We start from the raw sequence: 25942 nt of genomic DNA, 5'->3' as shown, positions 1-25942 counted from the left end.
GGCTCACACTTCCAAATCACTGTTCATCACTGAAGAAATTCAGAACAGGAACCCAAACAAAGGAGGAACCTGGAGGCAGGAGCTGACACAGAGGCCACGGACATAGTGCTGCTTATGACTGGTTCCCCATGGCTTCCTCAGTCTGTTTTTTTCAAGACAGGGTTTCACATAGTTTTGGAGCCTGTCCTGGAATTCATTTTATAGACCAGATTGGCCTTGAACTCACAGAGATGCACCTGCCTCTGCTTTCAGAGTGCTGGGATTAAAGGCCACCCGTCCTAGCTTCAGTCTGCTTTCTAACAGAACCCACAATGGGTTGGACTCTTCCCCAAAAATCACTATTTAAGAAGATGCTCAGTGGTTAGGAGTACTGGCTGCTCTTCCAGAGGACCCAGGTTCAATTCCCAGTACCCACATGGCAGCTCACAACTGTAACTCCAGCTCCAGGGGATCCGACACCCTCATACAGACATACATGCAGGCAAAACACCAATGCACATGAAAAAAATTAAAAATTAAAAAAAAGATAAAAAAAAAAAAGAAAATGCCCTACAGGCTTGCCTACAGCCTGATCTTATGGAGGCTTTTTCTCAGTTGAAGTTCCCTCCTCTCAGATGACTCTAGCTTGTGTCGAGTTGATAGGAAACTAGCCAGCACACTGTCCTAAAATTTCCTGAGATCTCAAGATGCCTTCTAAGACAAGGAGAGAGGCAAGAGAGCAGTGGGAAGAACTTTCTTAGCCCATTCCAAATTCCTACACAGTCCAGGGCATCTTATTCTGACATCTTGGGGACAGATAGGCTCTATCACCAAGTCCTCCAGTCCGGAAATCAGCCATGACTCCACAAGTTGGTCACAACCAAAACACTGGCAGTCTTGGAGCTATGAAGACATTCTGTATGGATTCAGAGGATCAAAGAGACATCCTTGCACTGAGATCATCAGCTCTCTCTCCTCTCAGATACGCATCTTCTTTCCAACTTGCCCCCTGACCACACACAGACCTCCTCAGGACCCCACTCTTTTCCAGTGTTCTGCTAAACTCATGCTCTCTGCTCAGCCTGACAAACCGTGGCTTCCCCTCTAACTGGGATTTTCCCTTTTGTACCAACCCATCTACAGAAATAAACCAAGCATTCCAGAGACCAAAGAAGCAACGGGGATGTGAGGAGGAGAGTATAGGAATTTCTCCTAGGAATTTCCCTAGAGGCTGACCCTTGACTAAGTAAGATTTAACTTATAAAGAACCCATGGGGCCAGAGTATGGTGCTGTAGATGGATCTCTATGAGTTTGAGGTCAGCCTGGTCTACATAGCTTGGTCTGGGCCAGCCAAGGCCACATAGCCCAGACCTTGTCTCCAAAAACACAAAAGAGAAAACAAACAAACAAAAAAACAACCACTACCACCATCACCCATGGGGCAGTGATATGGCTCAGTTTGTAAAGGAGCTTGCTGAAAAGTCTGATGAGCGTTCCATCCCCAGGACTCACATGGTGGACGAGAACCTGTTCTTTTAAGTTGTCCTCTGACTTCAACACATGTGGTGTAATGCGCGCACACACACACACAAACATGAAAATAAAATAAATAGTAACCTAAAAAATTCAAGTGCTGCCAGGCAGTGGTGGCGCACGCCTTTAATCCCAGCACCTGGGAGCAGAGGCAGGCAGATCTCTGTGAGTTCAAAGCCAGCCTCGTCTACAGAGCTAGTTCAAGACAGACAAGAAACCCTGTCTTGAAAAAAAAAAATAAAAACAAAAAGTGCCATGCTCCCCATGCTGAGCTCATAGCTGGATGGAGATGGCAACTGGAAATGAGCAGGGAGTCCCCTCCAGGAAAGTGGTTTCAGCTTTCTCAACCCATGCCAGAGCTACACCCCAAGATACCCAAACTAGTTTCCACCCACAATATAAGTAAGTTATGTATCACCCCAGGAGGCTCCATAGCCCACGTATTTCCATATCACAGGAAACAGCACCTTGTTTAGAACTCGAGGAAAGATGCAGCCTAAAGCTCAGCAGTCACTTGTAGTCCTCCCCCTGACCCCGCTTTGGGGTGCTCAGGGACAACAGGACTCCACTACCGCAGACAAACACGGAGCTTCAACAGCCCTGAACCATGCACAGAGACCCAAATGAGAGGCCCAGCTGCTGGCTGTCTCTAGACTTGGGTGACCCTAACTCATGAGACCGAAATGCCTGGATGGCTTTGAAAGAGGAGCTGGCAAAATCAACCACCACACAATTACAGTATAAGCAGAGAGTCATTCTCGCTTTGAAAGGACCACTCGAGAAGAAAATCACATTCTAGGTGAAGGACAGAACTCTGAGCAGAGGCCTGGTAGACCAGATGGCGGTGTCTTCTGCCCTAGCCAGAGTCTGTACACACAACTGCCCTCAAAACAAAGTCCAAAATCTTTGGCCACAATACACAAGGGATTTTCCATTTGGCCCTTACTTACTCAGTCCTTCAGTCCTGGCCCCAAATATTGTTTCTCCCCAAACAAGCATGGACTCTCTGTATAGTCCCAGGCTAGCCTTGAAGCCAATCTTCCTGCCTCTGCCACATGAGTGTTAGGATTACAAGCATAAGTCACCATCCCTAGGCCAGCCTACACATCTGTGTGTCTTCTGCTCGAAGCATCTGCTTCTCACTTTGTTCCCCTTGAGCATCCCAGCTGCTCTTCCCACTGTTCGTCACCATCTCTTCTATGAAGCATCCCCTAAACGCAGGGGGGTAGAAGGAAACAAAACCTCAGGGCCACCCAGCTAGGGCACATACCATGGGCTAACAATTTCTCTGCCCCTGTGAGGTCACACACAGGGGTGTATCCCTCTTGTCTCTAGAAAGGCCTTGTGTCTGTGTTCCTGGAGCCCATACCTAGGACAGACAATGAGTGTTCATCCTGGTGTGTGGCGTGAATGAGTGAGTGTTCTGCTACATGATGGAGCAAGCAAGAGTTGGTTGACTGTAACCTATTTGGGGCCCTCACTAAAGAGAACCCCACCTCTCCCTACACTACCTAGTTCTCTAGGCTAAGTCTGCTCTTCTTGGGAAGAGTCACCCATCACATGTCAGGAGGCCTCTGCCACCAGGATGATGTTACAGTCTATTTTGAGGGTCACACTGAAGCATCTGTCAGCCAGGACAGCCACACCCTCCATGTGTCATCACTAAAAGCTGGGGACACCCACAGGTCCATAAAGTGACTACTTAACTTTCTGGAAAGGCCAACCCACATGCTCCTTATCTCCTAGGGGCAGCCCTGGCAGGGCTTGAGACATCTCCTCACCCTATCAGACCTGCTCCCACGGTTCACAACTCTGATGACTTGACAAAATCCAGCCAAAGCCAAACAATCTATGCCAAGCTCTTAGCTCCTTCTACAGAGTCCTCCCTCCTAAAGGGGAAGAGGCCAAAAAGCCCCGCACCCTGGCATGGAGCTAATTACCCACAAGACTCATGGATCCATGGGTAGTGCCTCCTGGGAACTCCTACTCATCCCTCGCTGCAGTGCCCAAGCTCTGCCTCCTCTTACGAAGGGCTCTTCTCAGGTCCACTCTCCACTGAGTAGGCCATAGGCTCCCTGTGGACAAGGCTGATCTATTGCTGGCTTTGCTTCTGCTCTCTTATATTTGGCACATCGGGATGAAAAAAAGAAAAAGAAAAGAAAAACTCTATAAGCCCCTTGAAATAAGCCTTTCTGTGGCACTTAGGAGACACTTGTTTGTACAAACCAAAACTGTCTCAAAAGAATCCCCACCCAGTCAGGCGGTGTTATGCACACCTTTAACCCCAGTACTTGGGAGCCAGAGGCAGGCGGATCTTTGTCCCAGCCTGGCCTACAAGAGCTGGATCCAGGACAGCTAGGGCTGTTACACAGAGAAACCCTGTCTCAAAAAAACAAAACCAGGGGCTGGAGAGATGGCTCAGAGGTTAAGAACACTGATTGTTCTTCCAGAGGTCCTGAGTTCAAGTCCCAGCAACCACATGGTGGCTCACAACCATCTGTAATGAAATCTGGTGCCCTCTTCTGGCCTGCAGGCGTACATGCAGACAGAACACTGTAAACAAAAATAAATAAATAAATCTTTAAAAAAAAAACCCAAACAAACAAATAAACAAACCACCACCTAAAGCAAAGAAACAAAACCTTCTGTGAGGGGCTAGAGAAAGCCCTGAGTCAACAAGAGCATCAGTGCTCTCTCTTCCAGAGGACCTGACCTGAGTTCCATTCCCAGCACCACGTCAGGCAGGTCACAGTAATTCCAGGTCCAGGGGATCTGTCATCATATTCTGCTCACATGCACATACCCAACCACACACACATGCATGTAACTAAAAGTAAAATCATAAAATCACTTAAATCAACCATGACAACAAAAAATGGACTCATAAATACCTTAGGAACACACAACTCTACAGACAAACAAGATTACAGAGTCAATGGGAGAAGTCAGTCAAGGCTAGCACACAGCATGCCCTGCTTCTCTAGCCTCAGTGTGTACATGTCAGTCCTGTCCCTTGACATTGTGACCCTGCAGATCCAGCAGGCTGTTCCTGCACACTAGCCCAGAGAAGGAATGCAATAGCAGTCCCACTGCGAAAAGTCAGCAACAGCTCAGGCACGTGTCTGGGATCAGGCAAGGACATCTGACAGGTTAGGCTATTCTATTGCACGTCGCAAGCCCTGCAGCCAGGGCAGGCCACCAAATAGCTCAAGGACTCACCCACAAAACAAGTTTATCACCATTTACCCCAGCCATTTTCTAGAGATGCTATGAGGCTCAAATGAGACAAGAGAGAAGGCTACAAAGCCAATAGCTACAGCTAATGCTGAGGGTCAGAAATCTATCTCCAACGCTGAAGGGGAGGAGTTGATGTCTGCCTGTCCCCCAGACCTGGGTCAGAAATCTATCTCCAACGCTGATGGGGAGGAGTTGATGTCTGCCTGTCCCTCAGACCTGGGTCAGAAATCTATCTCCAACGCTGATGGGGAGGAGTTGATGTCTGCCTGTCCCCCAGACCTGGGTCAGAAATCTATCTCCAACGCTGATGGGGAAGAGTCAGGGTCTGCCTGTCCTACAACTTCTGTTGGCTTCCTCAAAAAACAAATCTGAACTATACTGCGTGGCTCATACCAACAACTGAAAAAAAACAAAAAGCCTTCAAGGATTCCAGAAAGTAGCTGTGGGGAGCCAGTCACATACTCTCTCACCAGCTTACTACTTTAGCTGTCTGTCAACTGAAGCAAGCCGCTACAGACACACATGACCTTTATACGATTGAGGCTTCCAGACTAATTCAACAACTGTATTCGCCATATGCAAAAATACTGAGACTAGGGCACAAGATCGTCACTCCATTGGCAGAGGGCTTCCTAGTGTGTATGAATCCCTGGGTTCAATTCCCAGTGCTAAATAAACCAAGTGGGGTAGCATAGATCTGTAATCCTAGCATTGGGAAAGTGAAGGCTGGAGGACCATGAGTTCAAGATCATCCTTTGGCCACTTAAGAAGTTATAAGCCAGGCTGGAATATACGAAACTTTGTTATTTAAAGAGGGAAAAGAAAAAAATGCTGGGGAAAGAAGCAGAGAAAGATACTCCTCATTTCACTGAAACAAGGTCTCATTATGCAGCGGTTGGTCCTGGACTTGCCATATAAACCAGTCTGGCTTTAAACTCAGAGAGACCCACCTGCCTCAGCCTCTAGAGTCCCGTGACTAGCACGTGCACCACCACACCTGGCTTTCACTGTTTTTAGACTTGTAGATAACACCACAGTCGTGCGGTCGCACACAGAGCTTTCTTCTCTAGAGCCATTGAAATTTAAAAGGCCAGCCGGGCGGTGGTGGCGCACGCCTTTAATCCCAGCACTCGGGAGGCAGAGGCAGGCGGATCTCTGTGAGTTCGAGACCAGCCTGGTCTACAGAGCTAGTTCCAGGACAGGCTCCAAAACCACAGAGAAACCCTGTCTCGAAAAACCAAAAAAAAAAAAAAAAAAAAGAAATTTAAAAGGCCAGTTAAAGGAATCCAGATCTCTAAGTTTAAACACTCCCCTTGTTTCTCACTAGCTCAGCCCTTATCTATGAAAAATGGCTACAGAGAAGACACATTTTTTTCCTCCCTATGAGTTTAAGAAATATGCCCCTGTCTCCTCGGTAATGTCGAGTCCAATACCAGCATCTCAGTCTACACTGTAACTGTATTTGAGGTGTTTGTTTTAAGAGGTTATTCTCATTGATACTGGTTTAAACACATTAGATATGTTCTACCAGATGGTGGAAAAAAATATTAAAAAGTTCTTAAGTCTTCCAAAATGTAAGTTTCCCATCTGCAAATGAAGCAGATGGAAATGAAAGCTAAAGATGCAACAGCTTCCCAGGACGAAAATTCTAAAGTCACTGAACGTTAAGGCTAAAGGCAGTTTAGATGCTTACTGACTTCCCAGGACGACAATGAAGAGACAAGCCCCAGGATGTGCCCATGCTCAGAGTCCTACTTGGCTGGGAAGCCACAGAGTCACTGAGAAAGCAGGGAGGTTCTGATCCCAACAGTCCTTCCCCAGACTCAGCTTCATTTTTGCTTTTTGTTTTGAGACAGGGTCTGGCTGGCCTGCAACTCTCTCTGTAGACCAGGCTGGCCTCAAACTCACAGAGCTATGCCTACTTCTTCCTCCTGAGTGCTGGGTTGAAGGGCCTGCATCATCACACTCAGTTCAGTCTCAGTTCCTAAACCTGGCATTTTGCACACAACACAAGGGATACAGTTAGGAGAAAAAATTATCCCAAATGTTCAAAAACACACACTCAGGTCCATACGAATGTCATTGGCAGGATTTGCAAAAATTTCCCATAACAAACCTAAGGTCTGATTTAAAAAGCCTGTCCCAAGATAGTTATAGTCACATTATAGCTTGAACACCTGTTTTATTACAATTACTAGTGGAAAAGGAGACCGGGAGAATAAGGAAGACGCAGGACGATGAGCCGGGCAGTGGTGGCGCACGCCTTTAATCCCAGCACTCGGGAGGCAGAGGCAGGTGGTTCTCTGTAGGTTCAAGGCCAGCCTGTTCTGCAGAGCGAGTTCCAGGACAGGCTTCAAAGCTACACAGAGAAACCCTGTCTCGAAAAAGCAAGAAGAAAAGATGTTCCCTCTGATGCCTTGTGTCTGCTTAAGTCACCCTAAAATAGGGAGTCTCCCTAATACTGACTTTAATAAGACCTTCCTAAAGCTGGTCCAACTGGTGTTCAAGTCCCTGGACTGAAAAACAAGTTTATGAGCAGCAAGGTCACCTGACTCTGACCATGCGTACACTGTTTATCCAGATGACAGTGGCCACCACAGCTTTGATGAATGCTACACAGACTCTAGTATTCCTTTGAAGTTTACTGATGCCTCTACATGACTAAATGCCATAAAAAAAGAACCTCAACCTCAAAAGGAGGGAAGTCAGAAACACCACATGCTAGCAGGGGAAACCCCATTTGGCCTCTGAATTGTTAATGTATACTTGTTACTTATATCCCTGATCTGTTACTATCTAGTTACAATACTTAAAAAAAAAAGAGATGTCCACTGTTTAGACCAACCAGACCACATTCACACTTAGGGGAAAGGTAGCCCAGATCCAAGTGGGTCAACAGGCCAACCTCAGTCACTAATATCAGTCAGGAACTTCAAATTCTGACAAGAGGGAACACCAGTTCTGTGTTGAGGGGGGGGGGGGTAAGAGTAAAGAGGGCCTTACCCATCTCTTCCTTTGCTGACAATCTTCACTTCAAAATAGTAAATACCACAGGCGGCAGGGATGGGGTGAGTGGCGCGCACCGAGGCTGCATCTTTGTGATTTTTGCCATGACCTGATGTAAAAAGGCAAAGAAGGAATGTCAACACCAGAAAAATGAAAAAATAAGCCTCCTTTATCTCTGTGCCGTGGTAACTTCAGTCCTCCTTTGCCAGAGAAGCTCTTGTACTCTCCAAGAAATTGAGTAAACACAAAAGCCTCCCACCTTTAGGTCAACTCCTCCCCAGACCAACCAAGTGTCCTGACCATGATACTGTCCTCCATAACAAAACAAGGGTACACACAGGCAACTAAGGTACATGTGAGACTCTGAACACTGCTGTCTCTCTTCCTAGAATCCAAATGGCCCAGCCTGGAACCCGGGGAAGGAAGTGGCAGAAATGGAAGTCATCACTACCAACAACTTACACACAACCCCCAGGCCAGTCTGGGAAGACTATCAGGCAGGCAGCCCATGCACCGCCTGTGAGAATGTTACCACCTCTTTTTGCAAACATTACTAAAACTAAGCCATGGTAAAGGGCCTAGCTGAGGTTGGAGCCAGTTCAGGACAGGAAGGGAGGCCCTAAAGTGGAAGGTCTTGTCCAACACTGGTTTAGGACATTTAACTGTAGTTCTCTTAAAGTCGGCTGTTTCAGGACAGAGGAAAGGAAGCAGGTAAACCATGGCCTGGCCAATCCCTCTACTCTGGACGTTCCGCTGGGCAAAGGCCCAACTCAGAAAACCCAAGCAAAGAAAGGGACATGATGGTGACAGCCTCCTTGCAACAATCTGGATTGTCTCCCAGCGACCAGACCCGCTGATACCTTTGTAGTGGACACGGAGGTTTCCCTGGGAGAGGCCGATGTAGTTGTACTTGTCCTTGGGGCTCCAGGATCGCGGCAGTGGCGTTTCGTGCTGATTGACAGCAGGGTACAAGCGCTGCAGGCGCCGGCTCAGTTCCTGCTCCCCGGGTGACGGTAGCCCGCCCCCTGTGTCCCCACCGGAGGAGTCCCCAGTCTGCGGGTTCCCAGCTCCCGGGTCTGCCGTCGCCGCCGCCATCTTGGAGGGAGCTGCTATTGTGTCACTGGGGGCGGGGAGGAGTGCAACAAGAACTGCCTTACTCAGCCAATGGCCTATGAGCATCCCAGGGCAGTAGGGAAACTGAGTCCGAATCCGTGAACCCTTCTTTGGACACAACTATGTTTCGCAAGATAATAGACTACATATCCCACAATACAGAGCGCTCTAGAAGCAGGCCAACGCGAGTTCCTGGAGAACTTCGGGAGATGTAGTACAAACCTGCTCACCTACAAGCCCGCATAACGGAGACTATGAGCCACTAGAAACTACCATTCCCAGCCAGCCAAGTGGCCAGGCCTCGAAGCTCACCTCCCACGACCACAGTCTCAATTTATTCTCCTGCCTCAGTTCTGTATCTGATATCAAACTTATTGCACTGATTGGTTCTCAGAACATCCTGTCTCCGGGCCCGAACCTTCCTTTACTTCTTGGCCTTTCTCCAGCGTGCTCTTTGGGGGCTGGAGGCGTGTCGCGTCCGTGACCCCGCCCTCACCGCGGAGGCCGCTGGGGGCAGGTCCCCATGGCAACGGACTGTACACTACTGCAACGGAGCTACTTTGCCTCTGCTCCAAAGTCATGGCCAACCCCGAGACTCACTACTACAGTTTCTCCAAGCCGAGGTAGCACCTGGCCGGGCCGAGGGCGGGGAGGACTTGAGTACTTCCAGAGTGGGAAATGACACTGATCCAGACCGCTGCACCATCGGTTGGTCTCTGTTCTTTGGGCTAGGGCTCCAGCGACAGAATCAGTGATACAGAAACAGTTGTAATAGAACTGGGACAGACTCCAGTAGGAACGTTACGTGCTGCCAAAAGTGAAGGCGTACTTTGTCGTTAGATACATGATCTTAGCTAAAGATTGAAAAGAAGCGTCTTAAAGCCGGCCGGAGGTGGCGCACGCCTTTAATCCCAGGACTCAAGAGGCAGAGGCAAGCGAATCTCTGTGAGTTCGAGGCCAGCCTGGTCTACAGAGTGAGTTCCAGGACAGGCTCTAAACCTACACAGAGAAACCCTGTCTCGCAAAAAAAAAAAAAAAAAAGAAAGAAAGAAAGAAAGAAAAAGAAAAAAAATAGCCTACAAGAAAGAGGCAGCAGGTTGAAAAAGAGAGCTGTTATCCAACAAAACATAATCTAGAAAATTTATTACCTATAAAAAAAATATGGCCGGGCGATGGTGGCGCACGCCTTTAATCCCAGCACTCGGGAGGCAGAGGCAGGTGGATCTCTGTGAGTTCGAGACCAGCCTGGTCTACAGAGCTAGTTCCAGGACAGGCTCCAAAGCCACAGAGAAACCCTGTCTCGAAAAACCAAAAAAAAGAAAAAAAAATATATGTAATAAGGCTGGGGCTGTAGCTAGAATGTGCCAGGTCCTGAATCCCCCAGCAACCACAAAGAATATGAAACAGACTTAGGATCTTCATTCCACAGGAAGGAAGCACAATATAATTTCTGTGAGCTGATTTGGTGGTGATATGAAATATTTATTCACCATTCTCTTCTTCCAGCTATATGTAGTGACACACTGTTTCCCTTATAGAGACACAGTGTGGGTTTTCTCCTCCAGACCTTATGAGGGTCTACACAACGGGCAGATCATAGTTTAGCATGCAGAATGTAAGCAGAACCTGAGAAAAGAGACCTTTGATTTTTCTATTTCCTCACGGAATGGTTCTTCTCCCCTGGGTTTTGCTCCTCTTGTTCGCATATCCCTACGTGCTACTTTAGTGGAATGTCTGTGGAAGTCACTCAATACCAAGAAAAACTCTTGAGGAACCACTCCCTTCAGTCAGTTAAATAACTGAGTTTTCACCACCATTGAGATGGAAATGGAAATATTTTCTACTACTCCTTGAGGGCGGTGTGAATCATCTCTAAAAAGATGGGAGCCTAACTGGACAGTGGTGGGGCACACCTTTAGCCCCTGAATTCAGGAGGCAGAGGCAGATGAAGCTCTGAGTTTGAGGCCAGCCTAATCTACAGCGTGAGTTCCAGGAAAGCTAGGGTTACACAGAGAAATCTGTCTTGGAAAACAAGAAGGGGAGAGCCTGGGAGATAACTCATCACGTTAAGGATTGCCTGATAATCCGAGTCTGATTCCAAGTCCCATGTGGTGGAAAGAGAACATTCATCCCAACAAGTAGTCCTCTGATCTCCCCTGTGTACTGTGGCTTGTGTAATTATACATACATGCAGAGAGAGAGAGGAGGGAGGGAGGGAAGGAGGGAGGGATAGAAGGAGGAAATTAAAAAAATTAGAGGCTGAGCCGGGCGGTGGTGGCGCACGCCTTTAATCCCAGCACTGAGGATCTGAGCATCTGAGGCAGGCAGATCTCTGTGAGTTCAAGGCCAGCCTGGTCTACAGAGCTAGTTCCGGGACAGGTAACAAAGCTACAGAGAAACCCTGTCTCGAAAAAAAAAAATTAGAGGCTGGAGGGAGCTGCAGGGATGGTTCTCCCCCAAACAAATTTTAAATAAGAAAAGTACTTAGAAATTAAAAATAAATAAAGTAATGAGCATCTATTTTGGTTGTTTCTCTACTGGGTGTGCTTGGTTTTCATTTTGGTTAAATCTAGTTTTTATGTCCAAACTATCACCAACAGAACATTTCCAATTGGAAGTTTCTCCTGATTTCTAGAGATTTACATAGTTTTCCTAATTATTTTCCCTTTTATGGTGGTTACAGTATGATCAAGAGCAGAATTTTTCGGGAGGGAGAGGCAGGCGGACCTCTATGAATTTGAAACCAGCCTGGTCGACAGAATAAGTTTCAGGACAGCCAAGGCTACACAGAGAAAGCTTGTCTCAAAAAAATCAAGACAGAATTTTGACCAGGCATTTAGTGTATGCCTGTGATTCTATGACTCAGGAGAATGAGGTAGGAGACTCACAAGTTCAAGAGCATACTGAAATACATAGTATGACCTTCTCTCAAAAATTAAAGATAAGGGCTGGAGAGATGACTCAGAGGTTAAGAGCATTGCCTGCTCTTCCAAAGGTCCTGAGTTCAATTCCCAGCAACCACATGGTGGCTCACAACCATTTATAATGAGGTCTGGTCTTCAGGCATACACACAGACAGAATATTGTATACATAATAAATAAATATTTTAAAAAATTAAAGATAAAAGCTGGGCAGTGGTGGCACATATCTTTAATCCCAGCACTCAGGAGGCAGAGGCAGGTGGATCTCCGTGAGTTCGAGCCCAGCCTGGTCTACAGAGTGAGTTTCAGGACAGGGTCCAAAGCTATACAGAAAAACCCTGTATCAAAAAAACAAAAAAGAAAGAAAAAAAGGGGGAAAAAGCCAGGCACAGTGGTTTATGCTAGTAATCCCAGGGCTCAGGAAATAAAGGGAGGAAGATCACTACCAAGCCAGCCTGGTCTCTATCGTGACCCAGGATATATACTAAGAACCATCTCAAAAATAAGTAAATAAATGAATATATCTTTAAAAACAGAATTTGGCATAGTGACTAATCTTGAGAGAAAGGTATTAATTTAACCCGATAAGCAGATGAAGTTGTTGCATTGTGTCTTGTTGCTCTCCGATATGTGTCTTTTAACAACAACAAGCCTGAGGTGGTGGCACATGCCTTTCATCCTAGCACTTGGGAGGCAGAAGCAGTCTGATATCAGTAAGTTCGAGGCCAGCTTCCAGCTTGCTCTACAGAACAAGTTCCAGGACAGCCAGGGCTACACAGAGAAACCTTGTCTTGAAAACAAAACAAAACAAAAACCAGTATTGGAGATTGAACCTGTATATTCTGACATATATTCTGTCACTGAGGTATATCTCACTCATACGTAAACTTTACAAAACTATGAGAAACAGAGTAAGAATTGTCTGTTTCTTTAGGAGACAATTAATTTGACTTAAGGAGGTTAAATGATTTGCCCAAAGCTGGTCCTTTTGAAACCTCAGATGCCAGGACCCCAAAAGTCATTAAACAATGCCCTCTTCTGGACATGCCAGCGCCTATACTTCCACATGCTCAGACTCACACACAAATACACACACATACACATAGTTTAAAAAGGAAGGGGGGCGCCGGGCGGTGGTGGCGCACGCCTTTAATCCCAGCACTCGGGAGGCAGAGGCAGGCGGATCTCTGTGAGTTCGAGACCAGCCTGGTCTACAAGAGCTAGTTCCAGGACAGGCTCCAAAGCCACAGAGAAACCCTGTCTTAAAAAACCAAAAAAAAAAAATAGAAAAAAAAAGGAAGGGGGGGCCAGGCAGTATCAGCGGTCAGAAGGCCTAGGCACGTGGATCTCTGTGAGCTTGAGCCAGCCTGGTCTACAGAGCGAGTTTCCGACAGCCAGGGTTACACAGAGAAACCTTGTGAGGGGGCGCGCCCATGCCCTGTGGATCTCCGTTGGGGGAGCTTGTCCCTTTACAGGCTCTGTCACCTATCACAGCTTCTTGTCCACGCAGACCACGTACTCGATCTTCAGGAGGGACTACAGAAGCCAAGGGCGTTGAGAAACGCAAGCTCTCTCAGAAACGAAGAACACTGGTCAGTGCCACTCTTTTTGAATCGTACTTGTCACCCGCTACAACCCGTCTTCTGCCTACAGCACACTAGTTTCTTTTAGAGGAGCGTGGCTGGCTCACGGATGCCAGGCTCGCCAGGCTTTGGGGGAGGAGGAGAGGACATACTGCTTCCTCCCCCTAATCTAAACGCTGGCCATGACTAACCCTGGGTAAAAAAGACTTAGCCCCTTCCCTTAACAGCAGCTCAGCTTTTCTTCACAAGCCTGCCGTGAACCAGACGCAACGCTGGTGTGGTTGAGACAGCTCCTGCCGAGGTCCTTCAGTGCTGTGTGGTGTCTTTTTGTCCTTATCGTCCTAGGTCTGGTACAGGGCTTGGGTTCCATCGGTCCTTATGAAGAAGCGGTGAAGGCAGAGCACTGGGTATTTTTCTGCTGTGTTTTGGTTCTGAGTTCCTCACTCCTCCTCGCTAAGATTTTTGTGTAGACCAAGCACAGCGACTACTCACACCTGTAATTCAGCCCTGGAAATGCCGAGGAAAATTGCTACAAGTTGGTTTGTTTTGGTTGGGTTTAGTTTTTGGTTTTTCGAGACAGGGTTTCTCTGTGTAGCTCTTGTTATCCAGAAACTTAATCTGTAGACCAGGCTGGCCTCGAACTCAGATCAGCCTTTCCGGGTAGGGTACTGAGGTTAAAGGCATGCGCCACCACCACTTTAGTCCCTTTAAGACCCCTTTTTTAAAAATTGTATAAGAATTAACACTGCCTTCTTACCTTACTAAGTATTTTAGTTTTTTTTTTTTGTTTTTTTTTTTGGTTTTTCGAGACAGGGTTTCTCTGTGGTTTTGGAGCCTGTCCTGGAACTAGCTCTTGTAGACCAGGCTGGTCTCGAACTCACAGAGATCCGCCTGCCTCTGCCTCCCAAGTGCTGGGATTAAAGGCCTGCACCACCACTGCCCGGCCTTTTAGTTTTTTTCAAATTTTCTTCTTTAGCACCTTGGACCGAACACTGCCGTGCAAGTGTTTGCCCCTGAGCTATAGCCTCGCCCCACTTTGAAGCTTTTGCTGATTGGACCATAGGATTGTTGTAGTTCAGATAACAAATAACCACTGTTCACGTCTCAGAGGGAAAAATATCGTATTTGATGGGGCTAGAGTGGGTGCCTTAGTGGTTAAGAGCACTTGCTACTCTTGCAGAAAACCTGGGCTCTGTTCCGAACACTTTCATGAATGTAACTGCTCTTCTGGAAGAGCCGATACTCTCGTCTGACCTTTGCGGTTATACATACACACACACATACATATATTTGAGCAAATTTATTGCTTTAGTTGACAAAGGAACACTGTGGGCAGTGTATTGGCGCTGTGTGAATGCGTTCCTTGGGGAGGATTTGGAAGCATACATAGGTCATACACTCTATGAAACTGGGAACTGCCAAGACCAGGCCCCTCTCTAAGGAAAGAGGACAATGTGAACCCTGTAGAGACAAGTGCAGCCACAGTAAAGCCGTGGTTCTCAGCTTTCCTGATCCTGCCACCTTTTTATTACAGTTCCTCATGTTGTGGTGACTCCCAACCATAAAATTATTTTCAGTGCTACTTCATAACTGTAAATTTACTACTGTTTTGAATCGTAATGTATATCTCTATGTTTTCCCATGGTCGTTGGCAACCCCAGTGAGAGCATTGCGACACACAGGTTGAGAACCGCTATGTTAAGGCCCGTTCCAGTTCAATTCTGGGCTTGGCCGCCAGAGGGGGATGTTTCTCCCGCCATTACCAGGAAGTGGGGCACCTTCCAGTTTTGACCTGCAGGGGGAAACAAAGAGCCAGAAAAGCTGAGTTCTAGCAACAACCCTTGGGCCTTCAGCAGCAGCTAAAAACCCTGGAGAGAGGCCCAGTTTTCATTCACCTGTGCAAGTCAAAGGGGGCCTACAATTTCTTCAGCTGAAAAAGGAGAGAATTCATTTACTGTCCATTTGAAAATCTGAAACACTTTCCAGACTCATCAAGATTGAGGCCCAGGTGTCTCCTGGGGTCCCCACCACACACACACACACACACACACACACACACACACACACACACACACATTTTGTTGTTTTGAGACAGTCTGACGTCTGACACCATGGCCTCAAACTCATGGGACAGTGGAGTGCTGGGACTACAGGGCACCACCACCAACCGTGTAAAAAGTTCGTCCTCTGTTGAGACAGACTCGGGTTCCACGGCCTACACTGGCCCACAACCTCACAGTGGGCTTTAGCCTCCCCAGAGCTAGCATTTCAGGTGTGAGCCACCACATGAAGAAGTTGTACTTTTATTACTTCCACATCCCACCCCTCCCCACCTAAACGTTTTCCCTTACTTTTAGTTAATAATTTTTTTTTCTTCCTGAAATCAAGTGGTGGTGGCGCAGGCCTTTAATCTCAGCACTTGGGAGGCAGATGCTGGCGGATCTCTTGAGTTCGAGGCCAGCCTGTTCTACAGGGCAAGTTCCAAGACAGGCTCCAAAGCTATACAGAAAAACCCTGCCTGGGGGAGGGGAGGTATTGTAGTTTTCTTTCTTTCATTCATTCTTTCTTTCTTGCTTGCTTTCTTTCTTTCTTTTTTAATCTTTGGAGGCCTGCCACCCAGATCCCAAATAAATACACTGAGATTTAGTCTTACTTATGAATACCTGGCCTTAGCTTGGCTTGTTTCTAGCCAGATTTTCTATTTTGTTTTGGTTTTTTTCAAGACAAAGTTTCTCTGTAGCTTTGGAGCCTGTCCTGGACCAACAACCTCTTGTAGACCAGGCTGGCCTTAAACTCACAGAGATCCACCTGCCTCCCAAATGCTGGGATTAAAGATGTACACCACCACAGCCTGGCTTCTAGCCAGCTTTTCTAACGTTAATTATCCTGTTTCCTTTCACCATGTTTTGTCCCTGGGTTTTTTGCCTTTCTTTATTGTTTATACCTTTCTTTCCTCCTTACTTCATGACTGGCTGTGTGACTTCATGCTGGCCCCTAGCGTCCCTCTTCCTCTCCTCCTCTTCTCACTCCTAGCTCTTCCCTAGAGTTTTCCTCCTATTTATTCTCTCTGACCCACAGCCCACCCATTTCTCTCTCCTGCCTCTATTGGCCATTCAGCTCTTTATTAGACCTATCAGGTGTTTTAGGCAGGCAAAGTGATACAGCCTTACAAAGTTAAGCAAATACAACATAAAAGAACAGAACACATCTTTGCATCATTAAACAAATACTCTTTTTTTTTTTTTTTTTGGTTTTTCGAGACAGGGTTTCTCTGTGGCTTTGGAGCCTGTCCTGGAACTAGCTCTGTAGACCAGGCTGGTCTCGAACTCACAGAGATCCGCCTGCCTCTGCCTCCCGAGTGCTGGGATTAAAGGCGTGCGCCACCACCGCCGGCCTTAAACAAATATTCTATACCATAAAGAATGTAATACTCCCCTCCCCCATTCACTCAGTTAAGAAGAGCTGGCTTCTATCTTTTTTTAATTGATTAATTAATTTTTTAAATTTCATTTTACAAAAGCTAGTACCAGGACAGGCTCCAAATCTACAGAGAAACCCTATCTCGAAAAACCAAAAAATAAATAAATAAATTTCATTTTACGTTGCAACCAAAGGTCTCCCTCCCACATCTCCTTCTGCCTTCCCTTGCCTCTCTCCCATCCCACCTCCCCATCCTCTCCTCCCAACAGTTAAGGGCTCCCATGGGGAGTCCACACAGTTTGGTACCTTATGTTGGGGCAGGACCAAGCCCCTCCCATCTGTGTTATCTGAGCATGGCATCCCCTCATAGGGAATGTGCTATAATAAGCTAGTTCCTGCACCAGGGATAGATCCTGTCCTACTGCCAGGAGCCCCTCAGATAGCCCAAGCTTCACAACTGACTCCCACATAGGGAGGGCCTAGTTCAGTCACAGGGAGGCTCCACAGCTGTCTGTCAAGAATTCACGAGTTTCCACGACCTTGATTCTACTGTTCCTATAGATTTCTTCATCGTGGTATTGACCTTCCTTGTTCCTGTATCCCCTCCTCCCTCCCTTTGACTGGATTCCCTGGCTTTGGCCTGGTGCTTGGTTGTGGATCTCTGCATCTGGTTCCAGCAATTACTGGAAGGAGGTTGTAGTGTCTCTGCAGCTGTGGATTGTAATCTGGTTATCCTTTCCTTTATATCTAATATCCACTTATGAGTGAGTACATACTATGTTTGTCTTTTTGAGTCTGGGTTACCTCACTCAGGAAGGTTTTTTTCTAGGATTGACTGGATTAGATTATCATATTTTTCTATGCCGTGTTTCATGAAAAGATCTGAAGAGATAAACCCATGTTCCTACCACATGCATCTGCTACTGGTTCAAATGAAGTCCCATTCACCAGGGGACCCTCACCTGTTTCCCCCTCCCCTAAGGGACACAACCCAATCTCCTTCCAGGCTCCATTTGTTACATCTGTGTAGTTCTATCTGTCTTGTCCATCTAGGTGTGCCCTCCTCTCCTGTCTCTTCAGCTACGCTATGCCCAGAGGCAGGGACTGGGGCTCTTCAGGATTCTCGTTTTTTACAGTACAGGCATTCAGTGCTCGCTGACTTACATCCAGGAGAGGATAACTCCTGTCTCCTGGGTTCTGCAGGCACTGCAGTGTATAAGCTACGTGCTATATTTTCTCAAGGCATTCTTGCCTCAGTGCATTGGGATGGCCACTCCTATTATCTCTACTTTGCAAATGAAAAGACTGAAGTTCAGTGCAGTTAAGCCTATGGTCACACTGCTAATAAGGAAGATTTAAGATTTAATCCTGTCTGTAACCAAAAGTCCACAGTCCTAATTATAGACCACATTTAAAGATGTTTGTATAGCTGAGAATGCTGACCCAGACCTGTGAAGGTATCAAGTATAAGGCTAGCTGGGCTGTATAGCAAAAGTGTGTGTGTGTGGTGTGGTGTATGTGTGTGGTATGTGTGTGTGTGGTGTGGGTGGAGGGATGCAGATCAGAAAAGGAGCTGTGGCCAGGTGGTGGTGGCGCACTCCTTTAATCCCAGCACTCTGGAGGCAGAGGCAGGTGGATCTCTGTGAGTTCAAGGCCAGCCTGGTCTACAAGAGCTAGTTCCAGGACAGGCTCCAAAGCTACAGAGAAACCCTGTCTTGAAAAATAAAAAAAAAAAAAAGGAGCTGTGTAGTAGTACAGTCTATACTTAAAATGTGAGATAGTTCTGGTAGTTCTGTCTTGTCCTCAACAATACCAAAAAGGGAAGGAGGAATAATGTTGCCATAGTAACCTCAGCTGTCCCTTCCTTAAGCCCTTGCAGTTATCCATTGGCGGCCACCTATCCCCATGGCCAACATACGCGAGTGGCCAGACGATTCTCCATAAACGAAAGCCCTGTTCCGAGGACTGCCGGAAGCGAGCCAGGTAAGCCAGGGCCCCCCGGATGGGGGATGGGCTGGTCTAGATCAGGCATTGGTTCAGGACATATAGCTTAGTGGAGTTTGCGGCCCCAGACCAAGACTACGAGGACCCATGGGGTGCTAGTGACATCTCAGCCCACCATCCTCTGCAGTAGCTGGCAGCAGCAGCCCCTGGGCACTTCCAAGCCCAGGTACCTGGAGCAACTAGAGAACTACCTGCGCAAGGAGCTCCTCCTGCTGGACCTGGGCACGGATTCTGCACAAGAGCTGAGGCTGCAGGTCAGAGCCACAGACCAAACATGGCAAGGGTGAAGAGAAACTCGTGCATCAGAACTGAGTAACTCAGACCTTCCCAGGGAAAAGGGGCCCTCCATCTTCTAACTATTCCTCTTTGGAAGGAGGAATGCACTATGACAGAGCCTCCGGCCCGATGGCAACAACCAGAAGCCCAGAAACAGAGAGAGAATGGCCAGGCTAGATGTAGTCCAGACTCTGGTACACGCTAGAGAGGGAGTCAATACTAATGGAAAGGAATCGCAGACTTCTGGCCTAGATATGACCAAAGCATTTACTGAGTGTGGACCATGTGCCGGGCTTTGGGCACACACACATACACCACATGCAGTCTTTCTGCATCTAAGTTGGAAAGGAGAATATGCTCTTCCACTCTGAGTTCAGAACATCAAGCTAGAATCTTCAACATCCTGTTCCCACAGGTCCTTGGTGTAGAGAGGGGCTACAAGTGAGAGACTAATGGATACAGGATCTGGTTGGCAAGAAGCTGACTGGGCAGACAAAGTCATCTCAGGCAGAATGGCATATTTGGCCCACAGTGATGGGTTGCCTGTCCCTGTCCCTGTCCCTCCTCTCCAGCTCCATTGGTATTAAGACGTGGTGCCTGGCCAGATATAGGTTACTCATACGGAAACAGTTTTGAGCCCACTGAGTGTGGGGGTTATGGGCCAGGAAATGATAAGGTCCTTTTTTTAATGCCAGCCTTACAGGGAGATCTTTGAGTTCTTCATAGAGGATTTCAAGACATACAAGCCGTTGTTGTCCTCCATCAAGAATGCGTATGAGGTGATGCTGGGTAAGACTGCAGCTCCTTTCCGGGCCCCAGCTGGAATGAACACAGAGTATCCTATTCTGACTTTTTGATTCTCTACTAATAACTGATCTTTCAGGCCACTTTTTGCATGTCTCAACCTTTTCTACTCTTTAGAGGGACGGCAAGGCAATCTGTGGTAAACAGAAGGGATCCTAGGCGAGTATGTCCTTCTGGGAAGGCTCCCTGGTCTGTTCAGACAGTGCGAAGCTGGTTACAGCTACAGAACCCATGTTCCTGAGCCTCTCCACGGGTGACATCCTGACCCCCAACATGACTCAGCCTCTGATTTGTTTTTTTCATTTGCATGACTGGATGGAGATTGAACCCAGTGTCTCACACATAATAATCAAGCATTCTACCGTGGCTCTCTATCCCTGTCCTCTGCCCTCCTTTAAAAACAAGTGTGTGTTGACGCTGGAGAGATGGTCCAGCAGTTAAGAGGACAGCAGTAGCCGTCCTTCCAGAGGACCTGGGTTCAAACTTCAGCACCCACGTTTTAGTTAACAATGATCTGTAACTCCATTCCCAGAGGATCTGACCTCCTCTTCTGGTCTCTGCAGGCACCAGGCTCACGGTTTTCAGACACACATGCAGGCAAACCCCACACATACAGCTTAGGATCTGTGACCCCTGGCTGTTTATTCTGTGTCCCCCAAAGAGCTTTTCTACTTGTCTTTTTATGTATTTGGTTTTTTTGTTTTGTTTTATTTTGTTTTTTGATTTTCGAGACAGGGTTTCTCTGTAGCTTTTCGTTCCTGTCCTGGAACTAGCCCTTGTAGACCAGGCTGGCCTCAAACTCACAGAGATCCGCCTGCCTCTGCCTCCCGAGTGCTGGAATTAAAGGTGTGTGCCACCACCGCCCGGCTTTGTATTTGGTTTTTTGAAACAGGGTCCCTCTGTGTAGTCTTGGTTGTCCTGGAGCTAAATTTGTAGACCAGGCTGGCCTAAACTCAGAGATCCTCCTGGTCTCTGCCTCCTGTGTACTGGGATTACAGGTGTGTGCCACCACACCTGCCTGTTTTTGCTTAGCCCACCAAAGGGAGAAAATTCAGGCCCTGGAACCCCTGAAGGCCAAGATCGTCACTACGAATGAGGACTGCAGTGAACGGATCCTGGCCATGAGGGCTGAGGAGAGGTACGAAATCTCCCAGCTCAAGAAAGAGAAGATGAATTTGCTAAAACTCATTGATAAAAAGAACGAGGAGAAGATCTCATTGCAGAGTGAGGTGAATGGAAGTGGTAATTAATGCTGAGCCCCTAAGTTTCTGCTCTACCTGTAGCCTGGTGTGCTGATGATGTGATCCCTAACCCCATCTATGCTTCTGCCTGGATGGAGAAGCCATCACCACCCCTGAGCGCCCCTACTATTTTCATTGTGCCCTGCTGCAGTGCTCAGCAGACTCCAGTGTGCCTCTAAGTGCCAGCAAACTCTCCATGGGTTGAAGCACTGGCATCTTGCTCTGTTCTCAGGCACGGTCACTTTCCTTTTCCAAAGCTCAGGAGACTGCCAAGCAGTAGCCACACCCTGTCGTGGTGAGCTGCCAATGAGGGCTCTAAGCTCACTGAGTACTGTCATATACCTCCACCCCACCCCACCCCCAGGTGGCTAAACTGAGGAAGAGCTTGGCTGAGGAGTACCTTCGCTACCTTACTGAGCGAGATGCCCGTAAGATTCTCATTGGGGACCTGAATGAGCTACGATACCAACGAGAAGACATGTCACTAGCCCAGTCCCCAGGTAATCCAAGCCAGGGCCTCATCTGAGGCACTGATGTCTGTCACCATTTACATTTCTAATATCTTATTTTTTATTTATTTTATTATGTATAGTATTCTGCCTATATATATCCTATAAGCAGTAGAGGGCACCAGATCTCATTACAGATGGTTATGAACCATCATGTGGTTGCTGGGAATTGAACTCAGGACCTCTGGAAGAGCAGCCAGTGCTCTTAACCTCTGAGCCCCTCTAATATCTTATTATCCTGTGTCCATTGATGGTAGGAGAGGCCTGGGCCGCTACCTGAGGCTGTGGATCTTTTTTTAGTTTTTTGAGATAGAATTTCTCTGCTGCTTTTTGAACCTGCCCTGGAACTCGCTCTGTAGATCAAACTGGTCTCAAACACAGATTTGCCTGTTTCTGCCTCCTGAGTTCTGGGATTAAACACTGGCCACCACCACCCAGTTGGCTGTGGATCTTTTAAACTAGACTGAAAAATCACAGAATAAAGTAGGAAACTTTAACACTGCTGGAAGCTGAGATTGTGGGCAAGTGAAGCCTGGCACCACAGGTCCTGGGCTTCTCTACTTAACTCCCAAAGAATCCCAAGCAGAGAAGGAGGTATACTAGTTATTGCTGTGATAAAACACAGAGACCAAGGCAATTTATAGAAGGAAGGATTTCTTTTTTCTTTTCTCTCTCTTTTTTTTCTTTCTTTCTTTCTTTTTTTGATTTTTCGAGACAGGGTTTCTCCATAGCTTTTTTGGTTCCTGTCCTGGAACTAGCTGTTGTAGACCAGGCTGGCCTCGAACTCACAAGAGATCCACCTGCCTCTGCCTCCCAAGTGCTGGTATTAAAGGCGTGCACCACCACCGCCTGGCATTCTTTTTTTGATTTTTCGAGACAGGGTTTCTCCATAGCTTTTTTGGTGCCTGTCCTGGAACTAGCTCTTGTAGACCAGGCTGGCCTCAAACTCACAGAGAACCACCTGCCTCCGCCTCCTGAGTGCTGGGATTAAAGGCGTGCGCCACCACCTTCTTTTTCTTTTCTTTGTTTGAGGCAAGGTTTTTCTTTGTAGCCCTGGCCATCCTGGACTCTGTAGACCAGTCTGGCCTCAAACTCAGATCTGGCTGCCTCTGCCTTCAAAGAGCTTAAAGGTGTGAGCTCCCAGCACTCAGCTAGAAGGATTTCTTTGGGACTTAGAGTTCCAAAGGGATATTAGTCTATCATCATGGCAGGGAGCATTGGCAGTAAGCAGACAGGTATGGCACTAGAGCAGCAGTTGAGTTCATATACAGATCCACATGCAGGAAGCAGATAACACAGTGAGAATGACACAAAGTCTTTTGAAACCTCAAAGCTGCCCCCAGTGACACAGCTCCTCCAACAAGGCCGTACCTCTCAATCTTTCTCAAATGGTTCCGCCAAGTTGGGATCAAGTATTCAAACATATGAGCCTATGGAGGCCACTCTATTCAAAGAGGGCATGCCCAAAGCAATATTTAACCTAATCCTGGGTACAAGGCCCAGAGCCAGGGTGACAGACTGGTGGGACCCTGGCAGGTGTTTGGGGAGAGGATCCTGTGAAACTAACACTGGCACTGAAGATGACCCGACAAGACCTGACCCGCACCCAGATGGAACTCAACACCATGAAAGCCAACTTTGGAGACGTGGTGCCCAGGAGAGACTTTGAAATGCTGGAGAAGACCAACACGGATCTTCAAGAGCAGGTGCTGGTGGGGTGGGCAGGTAGGGTTTGACATGGGTGTGCTCAGACAGGTGGGTAGCTAGGACCATCAATGCTCTTGCCTGCAGCTGGAAAGCCTGCGAGCAGACTATGAAGAGGTCCGGAAGGAACATGAGTTACTGCTTCAGCTGCATGTGAGCACGCTGAAGGAGCGGGACCAGTTCCACTTCGAGCTGCAGGAGATCCAGCGCACCTCCACACCTCGACCTGACTGGACCAAATGCGAAAGTAATGATGGTTGCCGGGGCACCAGCGCCTGCTGCGGGACATGGGCTGGGTTCTAGCCTCCTCTCCCCATCTGCAGGTGTCATTGCGGGGGGTCCAGAACGCTGGATTATGCTGGCTGAAGGAAAGAACAGTGACCAGCTGGTGGACGTGCTGCTGGAGGAGATTGGCAATGCTCTGCTTCGGGAGAAAGACTTCTTCCCTGGTCTGGTAGGGGAGTCACTGAGCCAGAGGTTACTTAAGATTCTGGGGGAACTATCTGGGGCTCTTTTCCTGTTTAGACACAGGGCAACAGAGAGGTCCAGTCGTGAGTTAACACCTGCCTTTCAGGGCTATCGGGACTCTATCCCTACTTTCCTTCGGTTTGATGGCCCTGTGGAGAACAAGAAGCCAACCAAGAAGGAGGTGATACATCTCCTTGAGGATGCCTGGAAGGAACGGTTTGCAGAAGAGCAGGTCAGCTCTGACTGACGTCTATGTAGCCTTTAGATCCAGACTCCTTTAAGGAGTTCCCTCAAGGTGGTAGGGAGCAGGGTGGGGCTAATCAAATCTGGGACACCCTGACCAAGTATTCTTATTCTACAGAAAGAGTCATTCCCGGATTTCTTCTACAATTTTCTGGAACGTCGCTTTGGGGTCAATGATGCCATGGCCTGGGCTTATACCATTTTTGAAAACATCAAGCTCTTTCGCTCCAGCGAGGTCATGCGTCACTTCTATGCAATCTTGATAGGAAAGGTGAGCTTTGGCCTAGGCCCTTTTGTCCCGGCAGAATGGCAGCCCACTAGCAACTGCTCCTCTTGTTGTAGAGGAAGGAAAGCGTATACATCAGCCAAAAGGAGACAATGTCCCAGCTGCTCAAGGAGATGATAAATGTCGACACTCAGAACGAGGGGTTTATAACCATGGAGCAATTGAGGTAAGAGGCCAGTCAGGCAACTCTAAACTCTAGTCCATTCTCTTGGCTGGTCAGGTTTTCAAGTATGCAGGGAAAAGGGGAACTTCCCAGGAAGGGCCACAGCCTCAAAGCCTGCTGTCCTCTCTACGGGTGGTGGCACATGCCCGTATTCTAGAACTTGAGAAATAAAAGCAGGAGAATCATTTAATTCTAGGCCTAGAACAAAACTGTTTCAAAACATGCCAAGCACTGTGGCACACGCCTCTAATCCCAGCACTTGGGAGGCAGAGGCTGGAGGATTTCTGCAATTTGGAGGCCATTCTGATCTACAGAGAGTTCCAGGCTAATCAGATTGACATAGAAATAGATCCTTTTTCAAAAAACCAATTTAAAAGAAAATCAAAACAGCAAAAGAGTTTGGGAGGCTAAGGCAGGAAGATGATTATGTGTTCAAAGACTCTCAAAAACAAAAAAAACCTGTGGAAATACTAGTGGGGCTGGCCCAGGAGGGATGGGAGGTGAGTAGATAGCCTCCATCAATCAGGCCCTGTTGGAATTCTTACTCTCCTAATAGCACCATCCTCAAGAATACCTTTCCTCTCAAGAAGGAAGAGCAAATTCAGGAGCTAATGGAGACAGCAGGCTGGAGTCCTGACATCAGCAGTACAGAAGTGCTCAACTACCGGATATTGTTTACTGAGGTGGGTGGGGGCACATAACTCGCTAGTCCCTTCCTTAGTCTTATTTAAACTACAGTTAATATGGCCTCACTCTGCCTTCTCCCATACCCCACCCCATAGGATGAGGAGGGCCAGAGTGAGCCATTTGTGCAAAAGCTGTGGGAACAGTATGACAACGAAAAGGATGCATACTTACAAGAACTGAAGCAGGATCTGGGCCTAGATCAGTGAGTGACCCTGGGCCCCGAAATCCTGCTCAGCTACTGGCAAGTCCTATAGGTGGGACAAGCCCTATCAGATAGCATCTCAGGAGCCTGAGTCTCCCTGTGCAACAAACTACTCAAACCTGACAGAAGAGTGGGCACCTCAGAGTCAGGGTACAAAGAGCTCAGACCTATAAACCTGTCTTTCTTTCCTCGTGGGACAGAACTGATGAGGTGAGCCTATTGAAGATGCGTGTGGCCCTGACAAACATTGATCCTAGCCTGGACAAGCAGGTGCTGAGTACCTACCTAAGCCAGGCCTTCCAGCTCCCTGTGGCAGAACTGCCATTGGAGGAAGATGAGAAGCAGCAGGAGGAAATCGTGGTACAACTTGAGACTGCACTTGACCGGCTTCGGATGGCAGACACCAAACGTGTAGGACCACCACGAGAGCCAGAGCAAGCAAGCTAGAAGAACCCCCCATGGGCAACTTAAGTTCTTTAACGTTGCTACCTTCCAATATACAATTCTTTGTCTAAATTTCTATTTTCCAGGCTGTGCTGGAAAGTGTTGGGGTATGAGGGA

The 25942-nt window shown here is 47.6% G+C and overlaps 2 protein-coding genes across 2 annotated transcripts in view; one reads left to right on the top strand and one right to left on the bottom strand.

The window, feature by feature from the left end:
* Ranbp10 (RAN binding protein 10) overlaps nucleotides 1–8878 on the bottom strand; it is a 61327-nt gene extending 52449 nt beyond the window's left edge. The window contains exons 1-2 of the mRNA XM_075977145.1: nucleotides 8617–8878; nucleotides 7754–7865 (exon numbers count right to left, since the gene is read on the bottom strand). Coding sequence (XP_075833260.1) covers nucleotides 7754–7865; nucleotides 8617–8851 — 347 coding nt within the window. The 5' untranslated portion in view covers nucleotides 8852–8878. The remainder of the gene's footprint in view (nucleotides 1–7753; nucleotides 7866–8616) is intronic.
* A 540-nt stretch (nucleotides 8879–9418) lies between these two features.
* Tsnaxip1 (translin associated factor X interacting protein 1) lies at nucleotides 9419–25921 on the top strand. Its single transcript, XM_075977143.1, has 16 exons — nucleotides 9419–9492; nucleotides 13302–13383; nucleotides 18665–18777; nucleotides 18926–19052; nucleotides 19770–19863; nucleotides 20911–21107; nucleotides 21484–21619; nucleotides 23165–23334; nucleotides 23420–23579; nucleotides 23656–23786; nucleotides 23907–24032; nucleotides 24162–24314; nucleotides 24386–24495; nucleotides 25049–25175; nucleotides 25275–25381; nucleotides 25582–25921. Exons 1-16 carry the CDS (start codon nucleotides 9449–9451, stop codon nucleotides 25826–25828), a joined length of 2124 nt encoding a protein of 707 aa, XP_075833258.1. The 5' UTR covers nucleotides 9419–9448; the 3' UTR covers nucleotides 25829–25921.
* The last annotated feature ends 21 nt before the right edge of the window (nucleotides 25922–25942 follow it).

The sequence above is a fragment of the Microtus pennsylvanicus genome, chromosome 6 (genome assembly GCF_037038515.1).
Source record: "Microtus pennsylvanicus isolate mMicPen1 chromosome 6, mMicPen1.hap1, whole genome shotgun sequence".
In the NCBI taxonomy this organism is placed as follows: Eukaryota; Metazoa; Chordata; class Mammalia; order Rodentia; family Cricetidae; genus Microtus; species Microtus pennsylvanicus.
The sequence above is the reverse complement of the archived record's forward strand: the minus strand, read 5'-3'. Positions and strand labels throughout refer to the sequence as shown.